Source organism: Perkinsus marinus (genome assembly GCF_000006405.1).
Source record: "Perkinsus marinus ATCC 50983 genomic scaffold scf_1104296944428, whole genome shotgun sequence".
In the NCBI taxonomy this organism is placed as follows: Eukaryota; Perkinsozoa; order Perkinsida; family Perkinsidae; genus Perkinsus; species Perkinsus marinus.
The window spans coordinates 112,083-128,765 of NW_003211397.1; the positions used below are offsets into that span (position 1 = coordinate 112,083).

The window sequence follows — 16,683 nt, forward strand, 5'->3', positions numbered from 1 at the left end:
TGTCTGAGGCCGTCGAGCATATGGTAGCATCAGCCGACGTATTTGACTTCACAACTTGCCTGAGGAGGAATGGCGATACTGGTTATAAAGAGGGATTACTTACAGGCTGTGACATACAAAAGGTGGGGACTGATGATCTTTGCAATAAGATCCTTTACCGACGCACCCCGGTGTTACTCTGCAAAGATCGGCACATGCTTTGTTCGGACTACGCAGAGCTACGACTAATGGCAGAATGGCGACCTTCAAAGTGAACATCGTAGTGAAATGCGAAACCTGTAATATAACATTCATCAGAGCAAACCTCTAACATTCAATGGCTCTGTGACGTAATAATTAGACCGACTGAGAGGGATCATCAGCTCTGCACGCATGCGCTCCATCGGAGGCGCTGGTCATGGATGCTTAGTTGCCTGGCGCGAGGAGTTGTCTCCTCTCAAGAACAGATGGTGATGATCAACATTCTTAATTTCATCCTATTCCGCTTCGAGAAGTCAACAAGCGGCTTTTCAATAGGGTGTTTAATAACCTCGTCTGCCTCCTTGGTGTTAGTCTGGCGTTGTTCGCTCGCAGGAGGCACGGAGCCAGTTTAGTTCATGGCGCGGTGCGCAGGTGGAGCGCCACCAGAAAACGTATCTCTCATACCACTAGGTATTTTTGAACTTCGTGGTTGTAGTGGACAATATCTCAAGGAGATTAAGACGTCAGAGGGTTACTTCCAGGTAGGAAAGATGGGCTTACGATACGGGATCTCGGCCACGCCTCTCGAAGCAAGAAGTATAACAAGTCTTAAGACGACCATGAGACGCCAATGATGCTCATCGGCACGCATGCGCGGAGGGAATGTTGCAAATCACGCAAACTTTGAGACACACAATACATATACAAGGAGGTGATGGCCCACCATTGGTGGGTAGGACCTTCAAGGCTCGAACAGGGTTGAGGTATACAACAACAGTATAGCTAGTGCGAGCTATAAGTTAAAGACGATCGAAGAGATGATATACAGGTCATCCGACCATACCTCGGAGGAGGGGTAGAGCTCGTGTACTTCAATGCCACTGTCTCCTATTTCTATGATACACGCATGCGCACCAGCCTGAGTATTGCTAGTAGAATGCAGACGCTTATTCTTGGCCTAATGATGTTGTAAGTGCATTATAAAGCATCGTCTTTATTTCTGGTCTATACTCGTTCTACTTGAGCCTTCTCGTTGCTCCCTGTCGTCAGTCCATGCTTACCTGTTTCCCTTATGTCTAGTATTGCCAGTCGAATTCAGGCGAATCACAACAGCACCATTTTTGAATCTAACACGCACCGGCCATTCTGGCCCACCCGAAATGGGAGGCGCAAGCTCGAATCCCGCGAAAGTGATTCTTCCAGCAATAATTTTTCCGGTGGTTCTCTACAATCGGGAAGAGTTTGAGCATGGCAAAAAGACGAGGTATGCGACGATGATACTTCGAAGGGTACGCCAATCGCAGTGCGCCCCTAGTGATACAAATGAAAAACATTTTTTCATTGAAAATATCGAGCCGTTATTCGAACCGGGGATCTCTTTCGCCCTGCACGGGCGAACACGACAGACATTCTGAACTCTGATGACTCTTATCCATCCAGCTCGTAGCAGATCTACGCACATGCACACAACGCCTCGACGGTTGTGTTTGTAGCAACTCGATCTCGCACGTTATCCATACCACACTATTCAGGCAATCGTTTGAAATGTGGAGTATGAAGGATGAGCTATAGTCAGCTGTTATATACATTCAAAATTTCAGATTAAGGAGTAAGGCTGCATGATCGTCATAGCAGAAGTGTTGTAGGTCACCATAGAAAGATGCACAAATTCGCGGCAGACGATTAAGAGAAAATTCTGGGAATTGCGGAGCGAGCGAAGCGAGCGGAGCATATACCACAACAACAGGCACTTTCGCATTGTGCGTGCGTACGTGAATGCGTGCGTGCGTGCGTGCGTGCGTGCAGAATTATTCTGGCTTAACTACGAAGCGTAGGAAACTACCAGATAGAGCAAACGAGTCCACGACATGCCGAGAGGTAGGCAAAAATCGGAAGACTCCATTATACGAACAGCTCGACGAGATATGCACAAAAAACTTTAATGACCGAAAAATGACCTACCCCGGAATCGAACCGGGGACCTATGTAAAATTCATTGATCGAATCAATAGACGTGGACTAAGTGAGCTCCGCCCCTTCGTCACGGAGGCCTAGTGTAGTTGGCCTTGCGCAACAAAGACCAGTTCCCTCGATGTAAAGAACGACTTGCTCAATCACGGATGTGATGAGTAAAGTTCCCACTCGGTGTGACTCGAGGCATCCACGAAGGTTGGAGCATTAAAAATCTTCCAGCATGTTGAGAGTGAAAGAGATAATTAATGAGCTGCGATGGAAACTGCAAATGGGCTTCATACTTTACGAATGGATAGATACAAAAGTTCTAATGAGATTAACACGGCTTGAAGGTAGCAGGTAAGCCGAATACTGTTCCATAGATCTCCTGCTTTATTGGATTGAATCTGAGTGATATCCCATCCCGTATGTCTAAGGCCAAAAGGATTACTGGAAGCTCAGACTGTCTCCCTGAGCAATTGAGCCATACGCATCCACCAATGGAGGGTAGTTCCGGTCAACGTTTAGATCAATTCCACCATTCGAGCGCTTCGTCGTGAACCTAACTCGGCAATCGGAAATCAATCAACATTGGCAAACACCTACGGTACGCCTTTCACAGATTGTAGATGAGAGCTGCTGACATCGAAAGAGCTCCCGGAAATAGTGAGTGTCTGAGACAGCACTTACCAAGTAGCTACTCAAGTAGCATCATCTCACCACAGGTAACATCATCGCGATAGTGCCACAGAATTCGCCTTTAAGCTTGGACACATCGCGAGTTGGCTCTGTCGAAACTCGAGGAGGATCTGTGGGCAAGTCTGGCAGTGCTTCTGGAAACAAGGAATCGGAGCATCGGATAGGTCGATGTTCGGGACAGGCAGGATCCCGTGGGTGGAAGCAAGGTACCCCGGCATTAGTCCAGTATCTTAAGGCAAACCTCATGCGGTATCCCCATGGTTAGTCTCGTTACAGCCCAAAACAAACAGCATCTCGTTGCCACCATTTACAGTAAGATACAAAGCCATCACGGCAAGCCGCCGTATCTTCACATCTAGCTTGACAATTAACCTGCGAGAACTTACAAGAGTTCTATAAGTGGTCGAACATTACGTCTAGTGGATGCTTCAGGGCCGACACTATTTCCATACCAGCCAGTAACCGAGAGATAAGAAAATGCATGGCGCGAGCAATACAGGACACGAGCTCGATATTGATAGATTGATAACTCGATCCCACTGAGACTGGGAAGAGACTAACTGCAGTCGCTGACTACGGCGATCATGAATGACAATATGAATTCTTCAGCGTACTTTATACTTTATGAGCTGCGACACTGAGACAGGCGATATCATGAATAACTGACTCTCTAGTGAACAAGATCAGCATGGAGTAGCGATAATCTTGGCGCCTTGTACAAGGCCTCGGATCTCACCCTTTGATGAGTCATATCTGAAATTGAAAGTGCCATTGAGAAGGCCGCTACGCGGTGCTACACAACATAAAAGGGATTTCCTCCACCCTTCACGCTGAGGACCTTGGAGAATGGGGGAGAGCGGTAATCCGGGATAATACACCCACTTGCACTCAGAGAATAGCTGAAGAGAAAAGTAAAATCACCTTCTCACAAAAAGAACGTACGGTATCCCTTCGATGTCTTCGTCGGAAACTCCCGCAATGTCGAAAGTATCCTCCTCGAAATACATAGACTGAAGACATTTACATGGCCAAACCAGAACGTGCACATACAACTCACCAGAGAAATGACCCCGCCCAGAAGACCGCAATACCAACCACGTGGTCCCGACGGGTAAGGTGTCTCCTCAGCTACCATAATGGCAGCGACAGCAGCTTGATCCATAGCACCATTGAAGACATCAGCGGTAGTGGTCCTCATGGTAGTCGGCTCGGTCGGAGGCGAAGTGCTAGCAACGTATCGTAAACTTGTAGTAGCAGTAGTAGACTCGATCCACATCATGGTCTCCATGGTCATCGTTGTGGTAGAAGTGATGGTATCAGATGGAGGCAGGGTAGTGACAGTATGATCATCTTGCTTAGGAGCATGCGGCGCTACTTCATCGCAAAGGACAGGATATTCGGCAGGGCAGGAAGGGTCCGCGGGCTGATAGCACATTTTCCCACCTCCCGACCAATACCTGCTCTAAAGTTATAGTGGGCGATATAAGAGGAAGCCCTACAAACCGAAACAGGCCTTAGGAACATGCCAGTCTTTGCAGTATGTGCCTCTACTAGAACACTCGGGTATCCCTTCACAGACGGCTTCACAAGATACCTGACAGCAAAACTACAGCAACAGAAGGCGCGTGCAAGTCCTACATCCAGGACGTCGACGCGAGCTGAGGCGACGAGCAATGCGGCAGATACGATGGGGAAATAGACCATGATGACCCCGACGGGGTAGGAAGGATCGACTGGAAGGAATAACGGTCATCCAGCCAGGCGAAATGACCCGAAAGTCAGAAACCGCGAGATGGGGCCCCCAACAGACATAAGATCGAGAAGCGGCTCGAAGGCCCTCAGGATAGGTAACCCCACGACGATACAGACAACGGCATATAGCGACTGAGAAGTGAGGCAAAAATGTGCAGAGTAAGAGCCGGGCCTATAAGGTCAACGAATTGCGGATCCGAGAAATTGAGATCAAGAGAGCCAAAAGAGAAGGTGAGGGTTGACGGGGAAAAACCTGACATGGAGCATCTTCACGAGAGAGGCGGCAGCTTACTCGATGTTTATGGAAAAACATCTCCACCGCATTTGCAAGGATCAGTGATGGCCGTCGCGTTGCCCATACAGGAGCTTGCTAGGTTCCCCTAGGGGCAGAGTCACGTCGAAAGGCATGTGAGTAGAGATGATGCGGGCTTGTTGGTGCAGAACCCTGGCGGTGTCAGATATCTTCATTGGGAGAGTATCCGAGAGCACATGTCAGTAGTGAGGTAAGTCATACCGCACTCACAAACCGAAACATGTAGGTGTGGTCGCCCAATAGCTGCAGTAAGTACAGTCGACGAACGAAGCACCACCGACTCACCGTGAACATTGAAGCACGGACAGATTCGACATCGTAAGCGGTCGGCATTTCTTGAGCTAAGGGAGGCGTCAAAAAGTATAGCTGAATACGCTGAATTCATAGTTCGCTCGCCAGGACGGTTTCGTTCGAGTACGAAGGAGTTTCACGCGCAGTTACAGTTTGTAACTGTAACTTGTAACTCACAAGTCGGCCCAAGTTGGTAGAAGTTCTCATCATGAAGTGACTCGAACGCGCAGGCATAATCGTAAGTTCTTCCATCGATCGTATTTTATCCACGTTCCAAATGGTCAGACCCCTCAGATCTCGAGGGAGCCCCAATTCAAGCAACGTCTCTTCACAAACCATGATCAATAACTTCCAACTTCAAGTGATGTCCACTTCCTACTCAAATAATTTGTTCATACCTGTAGCTGGCGAGCGCTGGCGAGCACATGTGCACGCCAGGAGGCGGGCGCGTGGAGCCAGCTATGTCACGTCACGTGACGCGGTCACCAAGGGGACTGGGAGACGAGACGGTTGTGTGGCTTAGAGCCCCTCAGATAGCTTTGCTACAAGTTAATCACTCTTTACATGTCGAGTTTGTCACCTCAGAGTCCGGAGGCTACCAACAATACCCCGACTTGTTATCCGAGTGCAAACGGGCTTCGCCTATGGAGAGTGTAATCCGCGAGTATAGTAACAAACTCAGGGAGTGAGGAAATTACTTTCGCAGAAAGGGACATCAATTTAGCGGTGGTCGGGGAGCCGACCAATCAATTTCGCAGATGAGGACAATAACTTCAGGTTGCATTCTCTATCGAGATGTATACTGCAAAGCTGCCGCATAACTCGGTACTCAGAACTTCTGGGCCCAGAAAACACGGTAATAGTTCATTGCAGCTATGCGAAATGGCATGAATGACACAAAAACATACCTCACGGCTTATCACGCGATGTGGCTCACGCGGCGTGAGCCGCAGCTTATGGTGACGTGAGAAACGCGTGGCAGTAGGGCGTAAGTGACGCCTCGTTGTTTCACGGTACCTGAGTCACGGGGCATTCGAGCAGAACTTCTAAGTACGCACAGATGCCAGGACATCGATTCTGCAGGTGGCATAATAGTAATCATGTCCCTCCCAGTCCAAGACCGAGACCTCTGGTAGAGTTTGTTATTCATGGTGCGGAAACAATGATAATCGTGCCTCTCACGCCATACACTCTCGGATGCGTGAGTGACGTCATCATTGACATATTAGTATATTTATGAGTTATGTCACGGGCAGACACAGCTCATGCACACGGAAACTTTCCGTCGGAAAGGATCAAAACTTCGAGAGATATATCCTGGTGTCACTCACGTACTATTTGATCAAAGAAGGAGTTGCTTGTAATTAACGACCCTTTCAATTGATCAAAGAAGAAGCATTCCACAGTCTCAGCAGCAACTTGTAAGAAAACTGCTATTCGAGGCGTAGACGGGGCTGTACGAGGAGGAGGATCCCTAATCCAATCGTCGTCCCTTTGGCCTAAGCGGAAACACTTCGGGACAACGTGCATGTCACCTACTCATCACCGAAGCTATGGACCCAGTACATGCGTGCACATCGCATAATCAACCTAAGTTGCAGTGTCGTTCTTCAGGAGATGCGATTACTCCCGAGCTGTCGTTAGTTATCATTGCTCACGATAATGTTCAATCTGGTGGCCGTCGCCATTCTCCCTCTTGTCGCCGCTCAGCCGAGCAATCCGGCATGTCAAGATCTTTGCCTTTCGATACCTGGCTGTGCTGCTGCAGGAGGCTCTTATTGCAAAGATTATCAGTCAATACCTTTTGTATGCCATGGCCTGTGAGTAGCATTCTTATCGGGCCATGTCGATATCCCCGCTCAGGCACTTCATCAAGTCGAGAACCTCGGCTAACGCTACCGCATGCTCGACCTCCGCTACCAAAAACTGCCCGGAAGACTATCCAGTGCGCTGTGATGATATCTCACCTTGTGAGGGCTCCTCACATCGTATGTATGTGACATCTGTGTTCTTTTCAGTTGGCAGCTTGTTCCCTATTTTCCCAATCAGGGCGAGCGCAAACTTGGTTGCCCGAGAAAGTAGGAGTCCGGCTAGAGGCATTTTCTACTTCGAGCAGGTTGGACATGCGAGGACCAAGATCACTTACGACGTGTCTAACCTGGAGCCTGGTTCTCAGCACGGCGTCCACGTCCATGAGTTCGCAGACTTTTCAAACGGTTGCGCCTCCACCGGTGGTCACTACAACCCCTTCTACAACACTCATGGTGATCGCAACTCCAGAGTTAGACACGTTGGAGATATGGGTAACATCAAAGCCGATAGAAATGGCAGAGCTAGAGGCTCCTTCTACCACGATCTGATTGTGCTCAATGGTCCAACATCATCTCTCAATCGTGCAGTCGTTCTGCACGCTGGCCAGGACGATCTGGGACAGGGTGGTAACGCCGGTTCAAAAACAACCGGTAACTCCGGCGCTCGTTTAGCCTGTGGGCCGATTGCTCTCGACAAGAGTGTGTTTCGCGGCAACTAGATTACGAAAGGTAACTAGATTGCGCAAGAATTTTTAAGATGACGCATGGGACAGATAGCCACTGGCGTTGATCGTCACAGTTCATACTGAGCGAGTGGTATCCCCATCCTAGCTTTTTCGGGTTTCAACTATATTCAACCGGCTGAGCCGTATTTTCTCCTACGGATTTTTTCCCATTTACCACTGTTCCGTTGTTAATGGAGCGAGTACTTGACGGAGATAAACGAGGCCTCTTTTCACACTAGTCAAATACCTAGTATATAAATAATAAATGCTGCATCATACTTATCGAGTGTAGTAATTGGTTGGATTAGAATATCAATTTCGCGGCAATTTCAAGCCGTTCACGGCGCGTATGCCTTGAATCCTGCCCGGTCAGCATTGGCACGTCCTTCTGGTGTTGAGTTCAGTTAGTGCGACGTAGTTCCATCGTACTCGAGCTTTCACGACTTGCATGACTCCGACATCCATACATTGAGCCTTCACGCTCAGGCTGCACGATCACCGATCGTTATCTACATAAGACAGCGCGAGGCACGACTGACTACATTACAATTGCACTGAGCGGTTTAGATAGTAGTGTGTAGATTCTGTCTCAGCAGTTCTCTTGCAAGACACAATAATGCCCTTCATCGATCAGCAATCGATGAATTTCCACTCCCCGCGGCTCAGACGATAATAGTCAGATCGACGGCCTGAACTAGGCCTCGCCCTGAACGGAGCCATCCCTGTTGAGATCTCGCCCGCGTTGGTGCAGTTTGAGCCTCTTCATACTCATTGCCCAGCAGGATCTGCACCTGAGAATTCTATGTCCACCAACGAGTGTAGGTTCTTCTGGAAAGTACGCTTTGCGTTCTCAGACATTTGGTACTTACACATGTCGATTCCTCAGTCTACATCTGTCGCTTGAAGGCGGGTATCTCGATGCGGGCACCACAATTGACCTACTGCACCATAAGCAGCCGATTGAGAGCGAGAAGTTATTTAGAGGCTCGGTTCGTTCATCTCACGGAGATTTCTCTGAAATTCAGTCTCGATGAGGCGCTTTTCTCAAATAACTCGTTATCATCGCACTCCCTAGGGCTGTGCGTCACTGCGCGTTGTGCGTGCATCCGTGGTGAACTGTTTTGCGATAACTGCGCCGCTTCAGAAGGCGAACGAACTATCAATAAATTCCTCCTTATTCAGAGATGTGCTGAAAATACAGAAAAGACTGTTTGCCGGGAAAATGGAATCTTGAGCAATAATGGCGCGCCAGTGGCGCGCGAATCCCTGGGGCGGATTTGCACGAAGCGCTCGAAATGATCGTTAAACTTGTTCTTGCGGTTGAAACAGCATCACGATGGGCTAGTGAGCTCCGTTTCTCCGTCACGAATCCCTAATGATGCATAATATATAGGTATTATAGATACTGTTTTGTGGATACTATAATAGGTATAACGGGTAGGTATAGCAGGTCCAGGAACCCTGACCCGGGTGATTTGAGCTAGCACAGCCAATAGTGTGAGCCGATGGTGTTCATAATTTTGTCGTACCGCTATGGGGCCGATATGCCATGACATACGCCATACCGCTATGGGGCCGATATGCCATGACTTACGCAATACCGCTATGGGGCCGGTATTCCACGAATTACGCCATACCACTATGGGGCCGGTATGCCACAACTTACGCCATACCGCTATGGGGCCGAACACTCTCCCATGGCTCATGAGAGAATTTTTGGGCAGGTGCGACCTCTTTTACGAGTGAGTTGAGCCTGTGCGGTCAAAGTTTCAACATATCGGCTAAACCCGACTTGTCTTGTTGTTCGTCAATTATGGGCTAGTTTTATAGTACAACAATTGCTACGTGGCGTCCTCTTCCTGGTAAATTGTGGCGCGAACACTATATTCTGAGAGTAGGCAGCCTTAAACTGTTTATTGGATGTAGTGAAAACATGTACGAGGTTTTGGGTAAGGTAACTGGCTGTAATTTCCTAGCAATTTGCTGTTTTCATATGGTCCCGACAGATGCGACGACTCTGCACGAACCGGCTACCAATCTCTCCGGAGATCGTACAACCCTTTTGAGAATCGCGGACAGCATCGATACTTTGAGAAGCAATGTGAGTGACCTACGCTCAGAGGTTCGCTCAATGCAGGGTCGACGACTCCTCGGCGATAGCACTGGAACAGCTAGCTTGCCCGCGGTGTCTATCGAACCAGCAAGGAGGCACTCTCAAGTCACGAAGTCTCGAACGAAGTGTACTCTGCCGGAGAACATTGCCAGCCACAATGATGAAACCGTGCTGATAGAAGATGATTCAGCGGACGATGTTGGTTCGAGATTGAAAACTCATTTGAAAGGGACTTTCGTGATCGTGACCAGCGTCTTCACAATCGGCTGCTGCTTTTGCCGACGCCGAGTCCGTAGACCTCAATATCTTGATACCTCGGACGTTACCTGGGCTACCACGATACGCTCAGCTATGACTGGGGAGAGTATGCGGAGCAACTCGTCGATACTGGATGATAAATGCATACAAGTGTCACTTCCGATCATTTTACCTGACTCAGTCTTTCGCACACTATGGGACCTTACAGGTTTCCTTTTGATCGTCTCTGATGCGATAAGTATCCCCTATAGAGTCAGTTTTAATGCCAAGCCGGAAGGCATATTCCTGTTCACTGAGAATTTCATCACAGTGTTCTGGCTTCTGGATATTCTACTCAACTTTTTCACAAGCTATTACCGAGGATCGGAGCTCATCACTGATCCCGTTATGATATGGAGGCACTATATCAGAGGTTGGCTTTTCTTCGACCTTATCGCATCCTTTCCATTCACGTGGTTGGCACCGGAATCAAGCGGAGTGTATGACTCTGGGAGGTGGTTCAGGCTTCTGCGTTTCACGAGGTTCCTCAGACTATTTCGACTTCTACGTTTGGCCAAGCTCATAACCATCTTGGGTCGCATTGAAGAGATTTTAGAGGTCTTTCCGATAGCCCATTTTGCGGCGTCAATAAGCAGAATGATACTCTGGATAGCCCTCCTAAGTCATGTCTCTGCCTGCGTGTGGTTCAGTGTGGGCCTTCGATCCCTGTCTTGTGATAAGCCTAGCGAGAATCTTCTACAGTGCGATTGGGAGGGATCTTGGATGAGAGCCCTCGACCGGTCTGAGTTTGAGAATTCTGACAACCATCTTTTGCTGTTGTATCTCAACGCGCTCTATTTTACTTTGAGTACGATGACTACAGTTGGCTATGGAGACATCCATCCGGTGTCTTCGGGTGAGAAAGCGTTCACTGCATTCTTCCTACTGGTCTCTATTGTTGCCTTCTCTGGTATGGTTGGTGCGGTAACGGAGGTAGTTCATCAATTCTTCGGCAAAAATGTTCAGCACAAAAGTGCGATGCTCAATCTAGGACGCTACATGAAGTGGCGACGTTTGCCATATCATCTTCAACGTAGACTGAGACGCTATATGCAGTATCGATGGGAGCATGGTGGTTTGAACCTTGGCTTTAGAGAGTCGGATATAATGAAAGATCTCTCCCCTGCTCTCAGAATCGCCGTCTTAGCACGAGTGTACGGTCCTCCTCTCAAAGAGGCACGCCATTTCAAGTGGCTTATCCGCCACCAATTGGCGTTCGAGCGACTATTAGCCAAAGTGAGGTTCGCGACTCATGCTCCAGGGGATGTTCTATTCCTCGACAGCGAGCTGGATGATTCCCTCTACTTTTTGCAAGTCGGCCAACTTGGCCTCTTCTATTCGGCAGAAAATGGTGAGGGATACCAGGAGTGCGTCGTCGTTAAGGCACCTGCCCATGTTGGCCTTACAGCTCTACGGTCCCTCGCTACTGCAAACCCTCTCGAGCGCGGCAATATTTTGCGACCATGTTCAGCACTGTGCTCAACCCACTGTGAGATGCTCATTATCGTCATAAACGATCTGCGAGATCTGTTGGATTCTATGCCCAAATTGTGGCCAGAATTTTCCAGTTGGTACCGTGATGAGCAACCGAGAGTTCGGTTTTATGAAGAAAAGACCGACGAAGTAGACCGAGATTAGAGCTCGATAATACTGTTGTTTTGAGCTCGTGCATATTTGTCAATTTTTGTTTGAGAGAATGCACGTCGTGCATTGCACGATGACATGATAAATCCTCATGTTGTTCTCTTTAACTGTGGTTGAGTTGATTGTCGTTTCCACATGAGGATGGCAAGATGCAGGGCCCAGAAAATTCGGCCCTCTACGATACTTCGACGATCCGTGACGAGCATGCTCACCGACGTTGAGTACTCGACCAACGCCTCCTTGAATCGGCTACTACCGCACCCCCGGTTTCGCTAGATTCAGCAGAGTGTATAGAATAGGAGGCCGTATGATATCGCGGACCAGGCGGTTCTGACTGAGGGAATTCTCAACATTGAAGTGCGACAGTTCACAAAATCCTATCCATTCGAGTAACTCCAACTAGGATTGCGATTCGCTAGACGACTCCCAATTCATGACATGAGAATGCCTAGACTGCAGTCAACCATTTGCAAGACTGAAAAGGAGACTAGTTTCAGAATACCAGTCACTGACAATCACTCATTATGATGAATCAAGGCAAATTGCAATATGGAAAGCTACCAATTGCGGGTGTAACACCCGGGTTGTTATCGCCGAAATCCATTCAGGGATAAACACCAACGAATGGAATCGCATAGCAGCTTTTGCAACTGTTATATAGAGACGTATCCTGACTTCTTACTGGCGCCAAAGCAGCCTTAGCTGCTCAATCTTGTAATAAAATAGCTCTTATGTTGACTTCCAAGGCTGAAAAGGGTTCTCTATATGAATAAAAGAGTGTCGAGTAGTCACACGCGTGAGAATGAATGATTGCAGGTCCCGTTGGAGACCGAGAGCATCTCATTGAATACTTCATGTGGGAGGCCATTATGCTCGTCGAACCGATCTCATGGGTCATAATCTGACCGTCATATCACCTCAATCACAGAGTAGATTGACGAACTTCGGATGGGCAATGCTCACTGTTGGCTCTCAGGGCGGAGACCTCCATGAAACCTCTCGTTAAATCTGTCTTCACAGTCTCATACTTCGCATTACATATACGAGGTCAGAATATCAAAAGGCATAGTTGATTCAATGGTGGCTGCCGAGGCATATGACTCCACGAAGCCTGCACAAGCAAATTGCGCCTTAAACTGAAGTAGCAAGTAGCCTCAAGTAATTGATGAACATTGAGTACTTGAAACACTTTGACTTCATTTACTGGAAGTATTGACCCTATTTTGATTCAAAAGTTGTGTGTTGTATTCAGCTGCCACGATTTGTCAGTACTGCCAGAGGCAGATAGTATAGCTTGCGTTACCGAATTTGAGTTGAAGCAGATAAACTAACACGAAGAATTGCTCACAAATAAGAGGCGATCATCGTTATTCGAAAATCACAGCTGATCTTGTGCATGCATTCTAGCTTGAGTGCACAAATAACACTTACCTGTCGTGCGGGGTTCAGACGATTGTGTCGGCTCGTCATTCTCACACATCCGCCCAGCGGCGGTCTAGTGATCATCACCTATTCACCATCAAGCCCAAAAACCGGAGCCACAACATTGACTCCTATAACACTGGGTGGGAAATGATGATTGAATGAAATGAGATAGCTTTCAAGAAGTTGAAGTCCTCTGGATAAGCCAGATAAACTCGTGAGATGCTCATGAGCGCTTTACCACACCACACTCACCAGGGACACAGTCCATTAGTTGCTTCAATATGAGTACCATTTACAGACAATATGAACTCCTCTAGCTTGCCGCTGTAGGGGATCTTTTCCCATTCGGCTTTATTGAAGTGCATAAGGTTAACGAAGCCAGTGAAGTTCTTGTTAGTGGTATTCATAAATAGTGTGGTTTTTTCAGCGTCAACTGTCCAAGGAATGGTACCAGTGGCGCCAATTATTCGATTCCCTCCGTTTGAGTAGCAATAACTCATCACGAGTAAGTCAGGATAACCTGTGGGGAACAAGATAACCATAGTAAAATCCTGGTTCCAGCCGGTGCAGTAGTTCTTGCTGGGTGGGAAGCACTTAACCATCGATAAGGTGCCCAGAATGGCGATGATCTTCTTGAAAGACATCAGGACGGAGTGATTACGAGACACTGGAAGATTCAACTGACTCGAGTGATCCTTTTCCTAGTTGGAAGATGAAGAAATGACCCCTCAAGTTGCTAGCGAAAAACATCGCCAATATCATATACGATTAGGCTCATAATGATAGGGTATTCGCTGCGATAACTGCACCTGTTCCTGCTTCTACCCATTGTGCGCGATGGCACGTATGTGCATAGCTAATGAGGCTCTCGCTAACTCCCCACAAGCTCTTGAGGAACTCATCAAATATCTAAGCCTTCCTGACTTGGACTCCCTCTACTTCGTCACCGAAACTGATCTCTTGAACTACTCTCAACTACATCCTCTTGACCTACCTACCCGTGTCAAGTTCCAACAAGCTCTCAGACACTAACTAACTCATTCACTCCACAATCAATGTTATAGTACTATCCATCATCGATCGACTTCATTCGGAGGGGAAAGTGTTACTGCTTCTACCCATTGTGCGCGATTACACGTATTTGCATCATCCATCCCCCGAATAGATTAAGACGGAGGGCTTTCCAACTCCTTCCAACTCCTGTTATATACTTTGAGTCACGACGTGGAAAAGTACGACGGGACCCGTCGGACGGGTAGATCCGAGGAGCACATTAGCACTGCTCATCAGAGCGTACACGTCACGCGAACAGTGACCATGTGCTGGAATGAACTGCATATCATCTGAGGAACTACCGAACTACTAAAGTTTAGTAGTTTGAAGTTAGTATCTAAGCTGCTCGAACTACCGAACTACTGAACTACTTGAACTACTGAACGGAGTTCTTTATCGCTCTTTACTTGTATCAGGGTACTACACGGAGGGTTCTACACAGATGGAAGTCGAACTCCAGGCTGTGGGCCGCTTGGAAGGGACGCCAAGGTCGGCAGCGGAATAATAATGATCGACACCTCTGGTAGAGTCACCGGCTGCTGGAGAAGGAAACATACGCCACACGGCACCGTATACCAGGCCGAGGCGCACGGCATAGCCTATGCCTGCCAGACAGCCCTGGCCATGCTCAGGAGCGGTTCGCCGGACCTTGGGGCGGCCGTAGAAGTTGTGTCTGACTGTCTTTCTGCTCTGAGAGAGATAAGCCGAGGAGGGGCGGACAAGCTGGTGCCGACGATAATTTTCGAAGCGCGCGTCTGCGCCAGGGATCTGTTGGAGGCGGTACAAGCCAGGGGGATGACGTTTAGACTGCGGTGGGCGAAAGCCCACATTGGGCACCACCATAATGCCTTGGCAGACCTGGCTGCCCGACAAGCAGCTCACACAGGTGTGATGGACGGATGGAGGGTCCGAACCCCATGGGCGCATGTACGGCAGAAGGTGAGAAACTGGCATGAATTCCGGGTGATCGACCCGCAATGGAAAAAGAGGAAGGTGGGGCTCAAAGGATGGCGCTCAAGTAAAGTAGATCTGGGGAGAGCCCACAGGAAGCTTCTCGAGGGCGTCAGCAAGGGGGACGACCGCCGCAGGATAGTGGAGGTGATAACGGGGCACGGGGCTCACAAGGCTCACTTTGCCAAGCTTCAATCCAGAGTGGGAGGATCCTCCAGAAGTTGCCCGTGGTGCGGGGCCGCTGAGGAGAGTGTGGAGCACGTCATCTACGTCTGCCCGGCCCACGTACGCACACGGCAGTGGGTGAAGCGGAGGTTGGGGTACCTGCCGGCGAAGATCGCCGGCTTTCTGACGGATAGGGGGAAACTTCATACCCTCGTATGGATGTTGCGAAGGATTTGGCCAAACACCACTGCTCGGGGTGGTGGTGTACTGCGCCAGGCAGCGACGCGACATTCGTGATGGCCCCTAGGGGCAATGAGGGGCAACCTGTACCGCGCTATATGAGTGTACTCTTGTAGAAGACAATTGTCACCATTTGATACCATTGATACCATTGTAGTTCGTATGCGTTTGTTCATTCCTCGTTTTCTGCTATACTATTGTTCTGCACGTTATATATCTACTGGTGGCTCGACCCTTCCCCCCCCACAAAAAAAAGGAAAAAAAGGAAAAAAAAGGAAAAAAAAGGAAAAAAAAAGGAAAAAAATAGAAAAAAAAAGAAAAAAAAGAAAAAAAAAAGAAAAAAAAAGAAAAAAAAAGAAAGGGGGGCCTTTGAGGGGAAGACATCCACCGGCGGCCGCAGGCCGAGCAGCGACAAGGCCGCACACCCGAAAGGGTCGGCAGAGGCTGCACAACAACAACAACAACAACAACAACACGGAGGGTAGTGTGCCTTGTGCTAGCACAATGTGCACTATTCAATGCACACATGCGTGCAGCCGCTGGTGAGCACAATGGGCGTCTGACGATAGTCCTTGACCTTATCATACTCCTCAAGAGATGTTGCATACTAGCTCCGCTACCTATCTGTAGCTATCACGAGCCTGTGCTTCTCTCTTGGAAGTAAACATGTACCGTACCAAGTTTCGATCACTACACCCCTCCACATATTCTCAGCATATCCGGTTCTTCGACTCGTGCACAGTCACCTCAACGAATTCCATCTTGCGGATCAAGGAGGGGTGCTCTTCTGATACACATGATATGACCTTCAAGTTTCAGGGCCTAACTCTTCGTAGTTAGTGAGGAGTAAAAAATCACGTGAATGATGGAATTCATCCCTCTACCATTTTGATTATAAACCAAAGATTTTGAGTTGTGCAAGTTATGCGGGTTGGAGTTGGTAATTAGGATTGCTGCAGGTCGATCGCAGCTTCTACCGAGATTGATGTTCCTATATGCGAAAAAGGACTTACTATTATGTCTAAATCAAGTTCCTTCATCGACTTGCCAACGAAATTAATGTTCCTAAAC

At 48.4% G+C, this 16,683-nt stretch overlaps 5 protein-coding genes across 5 annotated transcripts in view; 3 read left to right on the forward strand and 2 right to left on the reverse strand.

Moving 5' to 3' along the window:
* Positions 1-258, reverse strand: part of Pmar_PMAR019069 (cu/zn superoxide dismutase, putative) — a gene marked incomplete at both ends in the record, with an annotated part of 608 nt that extends 350 nt beyond the window's left edge. The window contains 2 exons of the mRNA XM_002780126.1: positions 1-3; positions 159-258. Coding sequence (XP_002780172.1) covers positions 1-3; positions 159-258 — 103 coding nt within the window. The remainder of the gene's footprint in view (positions 4-158) is intronic.
* Positions 259-3,515: 3,257 nt separating this feature from the next.
* Positions 3,516-4,536, reverse strand: Pmar_PMAR019070 (hypothetical protein; the record flags this gene model as incomplete). Its single annotated transcript, XM_002780127.1, has 6 exons — positions 3,516-3,585; positions 3,630-3,731; positions 3,754-3,842; positions 3,890-4,289; positions 4,332-4,426; positions 4,471-4,536. 6 exons carry the CDS (start codon positions 4,534-4,536, stop codon positions 3,516-3,518), a joined length of 822 nt encoding a protein of 273 aa, XP_002780173.1.
* Positions 4,537-6,850: 2,314 nt separating this feature from the next.
* Pmar_PMAR019071 (conserved hypothetical protein) lies at positions 6,851-7,718 on the forward strand (the record flags this gene model as incomplete). The annotated part of the gene is made up of 3 exons (XM_002780128.1): positions 6,851-7,008; positions 7,052-7,158; positions 7,207-7,718. 3 exons carry the CDS (start codon positions 6,851-6,853, stop codon positions 7,716-7,718), a joined length of 777 nt encoding a protein of 258 aa, XP_002780174.1.
* A 3,229-nt stretch (positions 7,719-10,947) lies between these two features.
* Pmar_PMAR019072 (Cyclic nucleotide-gated olfactory channel, putative) lies at positions 10,948-11,772 on the forward strand (the record flags this gene model as incomplete). The annotated part of the gene is made up of 1 exon (XM_002780129.1): positions 10,948-11,772. The coding sequence occupies one exon, from the start codon at positions 10,948-10,950 to the stop codon at positions 11,770-11,772; it is 825 nt and encodes a 274-aa protein (XP_002780175.1).
* A 2,268-nt stretch (positions 11,773-14,040) lies between these two features.
* Pmar_PMAR019073 (hypothetical protein) lies at positions 14,041-14,235 on the forward strand (the record flags this gene model as incomplete). The annotated part of the gene is made up of 1 exon (XM_002780130.1): positions 14,041-14,235. The coding sequence occupies one exon, from the start codon at positions 14,041-14,043 to the stop codon at positions 14,233-14,235; it is 195 nt and encodes a 64-aa protein (XP_002780176.1).
* Positions 14,236-16,683: the final 2,448 nt, after the last annotated feature.